At 42.0% G+C, this 8,483-nt stretch overlaps 1 protein-coding gene across 1 annotated transcript; it reads left to right on the forward strand.

Moving 5' to 3' along the window:
* The first annotated feature begins 696 nt into the window (after nt 1–696).
* Nucleotides 697–5,127, forward strand: LOC115388904 (glycerol-3-phosphate dehydrogenase [NAD(+)], cytoplasmic). Its single transcript, XM_030092212.1, has 8 exons — nt 697–777; nt 2,281–2,458; nt 2,572–2,712; nt 2,817–2,955; nt 3,223–3,335; nt 3,714–3,950; nt 4,047–4,153; nt 4,470–5,127. Exons 1-8 carry the CDS (start codon nt 731–733, stop codon nt 4,564–4,566), a joined length of 1,059 nt encoding a protein of 352 aa, XP_029948072.1. The 5' UTR covers nt 697–730; the 3' UTR covers nt 4,567–5,127.
* Nucleotides 5,128–8,483: the final 3,356 nt, after the last annotated feature.

The following is an 8,483-nucleotide window of genomic DNA, read 5'->3' on the forward strand; positions in this document are numbered from 1 at the left end:
ACTTTTTAGAAGTTGGGCTGATCTGTGATCAAGTGAACTTATACGTTACTGATTTGATATGTGGCAAAGTGTTGGATTATAAATGACAACTGAGTGTAAAATCTTGGTTGTAGAGGTAACATTCAACTGATAAAAGGAGAGAAAAACAATCGGTCCTTTGATGTGAAGTTACTTAAAATGTAAATGCGTGTCTTGAAAGATAAAATACAGTAAGCAACTGAATATTGACACAAGACTGAAGAAAGGCTACAATAAAATACTCAGAGTAAACGATGAACTAAAGGTTTCTAAATTACTTTTGAGAAGACTGAAAAACAAGTTAGGCTGGCTTTAGAAACGGTGTGAAAATGAATTTAAAGTAGAAATGTAATATAGTAAATGGCCAGAACTTAGTGTGAACCTGCAGCCTGTGCTGATTGAATCAGACTCAGCTGATTGAGACAGGATGAATTGATCCCTGGGTATCAGTTCTCTTCTTGTCAGCATGTCTGTCATGCTTTACGCACACTTTTTAGTGACCAAGCTGCATCTGGATCCGGATCGATCCTGCCGCTCCTGTGAGGGTGAGACTAGATCCGAGCAGGTCTGAGCCGACACCAGGGGGAGGAGGAGGAGGAGAAGGAGGGGAGAAGGTGTGTCTGAGACTCCGTCCCTGTATAAATACGGCGCGTCCAAGACTCAGGCTGTCTTTGCACCAGCAGCAGCAGCTCCGTCTGGGAAAGTTCAGCACATGATGGCAGCACCCAAGAAAGTCTGTGTGATTGGCTCTGGTAACTGGTGAGTGCAGAGTTTCACTGCATGTAAATCAGCTGTAATGCACTTTTTCCCCCCCTCAGGACTTTTCTCAAGAGTTTACAACATGACAGGGTCCTGCTGGCTGTGCGCAACACCAACCCTGAAGTTTTTTGTTTTTTTTTTAATTCTCCAGATGAGTCTTCACACGTTTTGCAGCTTTTACTGACTGCAAACTCAGTGTTGGCAAAACTTATTGTCCAGACGGCAACTTTAACCTTCCGTGAACAGGCGTATAAATGATTCATAAAGTTCATAAACCCGCCTGCTGTTCGGAGAGGAGGGCTGTTCTGCGTCCGGACGCCTCTCGCTGCTTGGATGCGAGACCTTTGGCGCCTCGACATGACAAAATCTTTATTAAAGATCGGCCCTTTTATTTATTCCGCCGCACTGTTGCTGAATCAGCCTCCGTGTGGTGTTGATGTCCCTCAGCCAGCGTGACATTTAGAGCAGTCGATGCTGGGAGCAGCGAGCGGGACTTACAGTTCTCTCTGGGCCGCAGTAAAAGCAGATATAGAGGAGGGATGGGAGGGATCAGAGGTGTCACCCTCACTACCAATGAATACACATCAACAAGGATTGTGTGTTCTGATTTAATGATAAGGATTAACAATCTGATGTCAATTAATTTTATGCAACCAATAATCTTGCATACAGTATTACTCACAGAGTTGTTAAGGTGCAAATGTTAAAATAGGCCAGACAGTTAACAAAGAAAGGAAATTACAGTATTTTGTTCGTGGTAAATCACATGCATTAGTATTTAATTAGCTGTCATGCAATAATTGTTGTTATGCAATAATGTGCAGCCACATTTTGAATCCCTGTCTGCTTGGAAGGCTACATGTGAACGTCTGTGTCTGTTGGATCTAAATGAGCTGTAGTTAGATACATGTTGAACCCTGTGAGATATAGCAGCACCTAGAAGAGTATATTACTGAACCAGTTCATTCAGGGAAAAGGTCAACCGACTGGTACTCGATCTCAAAACATGTTCATTAAGATGGATCTTCAGTTTTTATATATACGTACACCAAACTGTATTACCTTGTAAACACTTAAAGCAAGATTGTTTTGTTTAGATATGTCATGTTTATCATGCTATTGTTTTAATTATGAAACACACCTTTTCTCACAGATCACAGAATTTGCATATAAGATTATTTTATTAGACAAAAGTGCTACTTCAAGTTTTAATAGGTGAAAAAGGCATTCAACATCCCAAAATGACAGTCTTCTGCTTGTAGTTTTTCGTGTCTTTTTGTATTTGATTGCAGATTTCATACACATGGTGGTGAAATTTTCCTCTTTCTCTTGTTTGGCCCAGAAGTGGTCAATACATGACCTTATTAGAGGCTCCCTGAGGCATCACACTTTCATCTCACCGAACAAAATAAGGAGCAGTTAACCCTCTTTTGGAGACATAATGACTTCAGCCTGCTGGTGTCCTGACAGCGCAGTGATCGCCATGTGTTGTCATGTCCACAGGGGCTCTGCCATAGCCAAGATCGTGGGCGCCAACGCGGCCAAGTATGACACGTTTGACACCACCGTGAACATGTGGGTGTTCGAGGAGACTGTGGATGGCCGCAAGCTCACAGAAATCATCAACACAGACCATGAAAATGTGAAATATCTGCCCGGACACAAGCTGCCCCCCAATGTGGTGAGTCTCCCTCGCCGCACTGAGCTCTCCGAGTGCAGAAAACACTGTGCCTTTTCTCTCTTTGTTGGAGCGTGATCGACATCTCACCTTGACTCCTCTCTTTTTTTCGTCAGGTGGCCGTTCCAGACCTGGCTGAGTCCGTGAAAGGGGCTGACATCCTGATCTTTGTGGTCCCTCACCAGTTTATTGTGAGAGTGTGCGACACCATCAAAGACCACATCAAGAAAGACGCCCTGGGAATGTCACTCATCAAGGTACTGCTTTTCTGTACAGAACACAAAACGTCAGAGAATGACAGTCATTCTTTAATCGGGAACTTGTTGTAAAAGTCTTCATGATGTCCATTTAACTGGTGCAGGGTGTTGATGCAGGACCAGAGGGTCTGAAGCTGATCTCAGAGGTCATCAGAGCGAAACTGGGCATCACCATGACGGTACTTATGGGTGCTAACATCGCCAACGAGGTCGCTGATGAGAAATTCTGTGAAACAACCATTGGTATGGAGTAGAAAGGACATGAGCAATAATGCATTAAAGTTCATTCAGTTATAATCTAGACTGACCATATACATCAACCTTTGCACGCGTAACAAAAACAGCTTTCTCATTAGCTTGAACGATTGTATTTTTCTAATAAGGAAACTACGTTGAACATATTTCATATTTCTCTATAATGATCTTATTATTGTTTTTTCATAAAAGGATAACATGTACAGTGCAAACCACTGCTGATGATTTACTTGCTGGTGCTTGATGTGGATGCAGGGTGCACAGACAAGGCTCACGGGCCCACGCTGAAGAAGCTGATGCAGACCACCAACTTCCGCGTGACTGTGGTGGAAGAGTCTGACGTTGTGGAGATATGCGGGGCACTCAAGGTTTCTCTCCGCCACCCAGCGAATAACTAACCTCTACCTGATAAGAATTCAAGGTTTAGAAATGCCTAATTACACTACCAGGCATCTGCATGCTGCTGTTTATGTTTTGGCTGCTGAATTTCAAATGGCTGGTTTGCTTTGAAATTAAGTATGTTGGAATGAATGCTTTATGCAATAATTTAATTTTGGTTTTAAGGTTAATTTTGTAGAATGTTTTTTAATGGCTGTACATTGGCATCCAAAATAGGCAATGAAAGACCTTATAGTCAATTTAGCAAAGTAGAAAATGCTCAAAAATGGATTTCCATCTGACGAATATGGCTTTGCGTCCATTCACATTACATTAACTGCAGCTTTTACCCTTTATCGTCTCCTCAGAACATCGTCGCGGTCGGAGCAGGTTTCTGTGATGGCCTGGGATTCGGTGACAACACTAAGGCGGCAGTCATTCGTCTCGGCCTGATGGAGATGATTGCCTTCGCTAAGGTCTTCTGCACAAACTGCCCCGTCTCCCCTGCCACCTTCCTGGAGAGCTGCGGCATCGCTGACCTGATCACGACCTGCTACGGCGGACGCAACCGCAAAATCGGCGAAGCGTTTGCCAAAACAGGCAAAGTACGGAACAGCTTTTATCTTCTTAGTTTTTTTATCTTTGATGCGCGACAGAAAAACATTAAGTGATGTTAGTAAATGGATCTGCTTTCTCTTCAGACCATTGAGCAATTAGAGAACGAGATGCTGAACGGGCAGAAGCTTCAAGGTCCCGCCACTGCAACGGAGGTGCATCAGGTCTTGAAACAGAAAAATATGGTGGAAAAGTAAGTTATTTTTATACAAGGACAATCTTTATGAGCTGGTAGCTTCTCTGCACAAAAACATGTTTACCGGAGTAGTTGAGTTTGTGCAAAAAAAGAGAAAAAGAGAGATACCGTGGTGGATATCTTTCCTCTTCACACTGCTCTGGTGAGGAAGTGAAGATGCTGCTGGCTGCAGCTTGTTTTTGTAATCCCTGTCTCGATATGAGAGGGCTTCTCATCTGATTCCTGACAAGAGAGCGATTAAGCTCGATGTGCCAAAATGCTGGACTATTCTTTTAATGATTTCAATTGTTCTCTCCCTCTCTCTCCCCTCCAGGTTTCCTCTTTTTACTGCCGTTTATCAGATCTGCTTCAACGGCCACAAAGTCACAGAGTTCATCAATTGTTTGCAAAACCACCCCGAGCACATCTGAAGGACCGATGAATGAATGGAAGTTGGGAAAGACTTTTCCTCTGAAAACCACTGTGTAACCAAGGAGTTATGGGGACATCGGAGGTTGCATGAAGTTCATGCTCAATCTGACTCCTCTCTTCTCCCGAGTCTCAGAAAGAGAAAACTAAAGAAAACAAAAAAAAAAAAGAAAAGTAATGAAGAAGTGGCATTGCCCTTCATCTTCCTGAGCTGCTGCTGCACTGACCCGAGGTCATTACTTATATTGAACGAAGCATAAACTGTTTCTTCAAATTATTTAATTACTGCATAAATCTCCTCAGTCTTAAAAGTTTTAGCAATTCAAAATACTTTAACTTAAACAATACACACACAGACAAAAATGAATGTTACTGAATATTACATAATTTATTGTGCAAAAGTGCCTTACCTTGTCTTATCACAGGCAGATATGTTTTCCAGTGTTAAACAAAGCACTGCAGACAAGAACAGTCACCGCCGCTGTTTTTCATTTGGACTTCATAAAATATAACCATCTACTTGACATGGTTTATTTAAAATAAACAATTTAATTTGTCTTATCTATTATCTGTTTGGAGTTTCCTGCTTTCTGTCCGGAGCACACTCTCACATCCACCCAGAGGAGCAGCCTGCTGTAACCTGACCTGAGCTTTGCCTGGCTGCCATTCTAAACTCTTCACCTTTACCATTTTCTGCGGCATCCACTTCAGTGTTTCAGCAGTGCATGCCCAGTCACAGTTCTTCATGTTGTTCACCAGCGATTATTTGCTACCGTAAACAAATCAGTGTGATAATTCTTTTTTTGCAACAATTGTTTGTGTTTTTCAATCTTCTCAGTTATGTTTCAAACATTTCTGGAGATCACAGCCATCTGTCCATCTCCATGTAACACAGAGGCCATCGGTTTTCAGTGCCTGTAACGCTCTGGTAGCCTGTTCCCTCTGCGCCTTCAAATGAAAGTCTGCGCAGCCTTTGCCCAGCATGCAATCTAATTAAAAAAAAGGGAGGGTAAAAATCCTCTTCGTGCACGTCCTTTGATCACAGAAATGTGTTTATTTTCTTTCATTTGCCAGCTCTTCTGGGCTTTTCTGGGGTGGACTGTAAAGTTACATCACTGACCACTTATTTAAAACTGGATTCCCTTGCTGAAATCTCTTGCATAGCTATTGAGTCAACTGCTTAGTGAGATTTCTAATAATAACACACTCTCCGAAGGGGCACATGCCCATCTATAATTAGATAGCAGAAAGCACTGCAGCTGCCTCATCCTCTCTTGACAACACTGATAACGGGGATGCTCCCTTTTTAAAATGAGACACTATTCCTTATCATAATGACATACGGCGTTTTGCACATTTTAAAACGAACACCTATAGATATTTATGGTGAGTTTCCCAGGAGTGCACTGCAATCTTCAACTTTTCCAGTGCAAAAGCAGCCTGTCAGTGCAAGTCAAATATTGCATAATAATTAAAATAGTAAGATTAAAGCTGTAATGCACCTGCTGGCCACTTGAGTGTGCAATCACATTAATCACAAATCATCCCACCCCGTTAGTGTTATCAGACCTCCAGGGCGCATGCTGCGATAAGCTATCACCCGGTTAACTCCAAGGGAAGTGATTCAATCTCAGAAATGCAATTCAAATATTCCACTACGAGACATACATTTTGCCTCCAGCAGTTTAAATGAAGTGAGACGGACACCGTGGAGCAGGCTCTGCAGTCTGCACCGTCTCCTCAGAGGGAGAGCAGGGACCCGCCTCACTTCCTCAATTCCACTCCAGATCGCAACAAGTGTCAAGTTCACCGGCGGCAGCCATAAAACACCGGAACACAGGCTGCGATGGTCTGAGAATTAAGAAATAAAAGGGCTTAATTCAACTCTCACGACCAAAACTTTTCCTTTTTCAACCAATTCCCACAGGAGAGAAATTCATCTGGACCTGATCAACATATTTTTAATGTTGATAATATAAAAGAAAATAAGGCAACCTATAAACTGGCATATTTAAGGGGTGATTTTATTGCTGATAACAACATTTTGTTTTGTTTTCCTATAAAGAAATTTAAGAACCACAGCTGAATCACAAAAGCAGATTTATGAATGACCTTTTTGGTTGAAAAGATTGGTTTGGTTGTTTCTGCTATTTTTTAAGCCAATTTTTAACATTACTTTGCCTTCACTTTCACTATATACAGGTATAAGGTAAATATAAGGGCTCCACTTCACCACAACAGTGCACACATTTCACTGTTTGAACAGCTGTCTTACACTCTTAAACTTTTAGCTGTCCTAACACACACACACCCTTCCGCTGGAAGAACACAACCTGTCCAGGTTGAGACTGGAATCAAATCAAACCACCACCGGCCTACATTGAATAAAATTCTGTCTCCCTTTAAGATTTTTGCTTTTTTTCCTTCCTATTATTTTCTTATTTGTCATCTGAAACTACATAAGCAATATACTTTGAGTAAAATTGTTGACAGTCAATTTTGAGAAAACTGAACCAGCACAGAGGGGCTAAAGCTGCCGCTCAGAGAAACTGAATGGAAACATCTTGAAGTGTCTTTTAAAAATGATTAATTAATATAGTTGCTGTGTGGTTAGATTTGATTTGGTTTTAGAAAACAGTTATTGCGTTGTTGCAACAACTAGCATGGCACTTGTCTTTTATGAAGAAGTAATCAGACTCTCAGCAGCATGTGACTGAAAAGCTGAGAGCTCAGTTTAGGATTATTTTCATTATACCAATCAATCATGAGTTGTTTGGTCTCAGAAACTGAAGATCAGTCAGCTCACTGTGTTCTGAAAAGAAGAAGCTTGAACTATGAATTTTTTGAAGACTTTTGGGATAATTCATTTTAAATTAAAAGCTTCAAAGCTTCCTGTCTTCAAAGACAAAGCTCCCATGCACAAAATAAATGTGAAGTGTCTATTTCAATTCTTGTTTTCACATGTGTCTTGTCATAATTGCAAGCACAGTAAGTAGGGGTTCAAACACTGACTGGGCCTTTCTGTGTGTAGTTTGCAAGTTCTCCCTGTGTGAATGGGTTTACTCTGGATATTCTCATTCACTCCCACAGAGCAAAAACATGTACATAAGATGAACTCTTGACTGTACATTGCCACGAGATGTGCATGTGTGTGACTGTCTGTCTGTCTGCCCTGTTATAGATTGGTGACCTGTCCAGGATGCACCCTGCCTGCCCTATTCCATAGTTTGCTGTGTTTGACTCCAGCACCCTGCAGCCTTGCACAGGATAAATCAGTGTAGAAGAGGGATGGATGGATGGATGGGTGGACTTGAGATAGTAAATGCGGGGAAAATTCCCACACAATATTCAAACTCCATACAAAAAGTTCCGATGACCAAACTTGAACCAGGGTCATCTTGCTGAGAGGAGAGCGATCTACCCTTTGATCGTTTCACAAAATTGTGATGTTCACCTGTAATAATGTCAGATTTAGTATGGCCGTTTTTAAAGTGTGTCAATATGGGCTCTGCATAGGAGGAATTTACTAAATTGGGTATCTAGTTCACAACGATTTTGTTCTTTTGTTGATGGCAGTAGCTCAGTTGGTAGAGCAGGTTGTCTTATAACCGGTTGGCGGTTCGATCCCCGCTCTTGCAGGCGTAAAACTGTTGTTGTGTCCTTGGGCAAGACACTTCACCCACGTTGCCTAGTATGAAAGTTGTGAGAGTGAGTGGTTGGTGATGGTTGGAGGGGCCGATGGCGCAGATTGGCAGCCTCGTTTCCGTCAGTCTGCCCGAGGGCAGCTGCGGCTACAGTAGTAGCTTACCACTACCCAGTATGGTGTGAATGAATAATGCAATGCAATGTAAAGCGTCTTTGAGTGTCCTGAAAAGTGCTATATAAAACCAATGCATTATTATTATGAGTCAAGAAAATG

This window comes from Salarias fasciatus, chromosome 5 (genome assembly GCF_902148845.1).
Source record: "Salarias fasciatus chromosome 5, fSalaFa1.1, whole genome shotgun sequence".
Classification (NCBI taxonomy): domain Eukaryota; kingdom Metazoa; phylum Chordata; class Actinopteri; order Blenniiformes; family Blenniidae; genus Salarias; species Salarias fasciatus.

What these genes read in the sequence shown, in the direction of transcription:
- LOC115388904 (XM_030092212.1), top strand. Translation starts at nt 731, where the DNA reads ATGATGGCAGCACCCAAGAAAGTCTGTGTGATTGGCTCTGGTAACTG. An exon ending in AGATATGCGGGGCACTCAAG is followed by an intron (nt 3,336 to 3,713) that starts GTTTCTCTCCGC and finishes TCGTCTCCTCAG; the next exon opens with AACATCGTCGCGGTCGGAGC. An exon ending in CGTTTGCCAAAACAGGCAAA is followed by an intron (nt 3,951 to 4,046) that starts GTACGGAACAGC and finishes CTTTCTCTTCAG; the next exon opens with ACCATTGAGCAATTAGAGAA.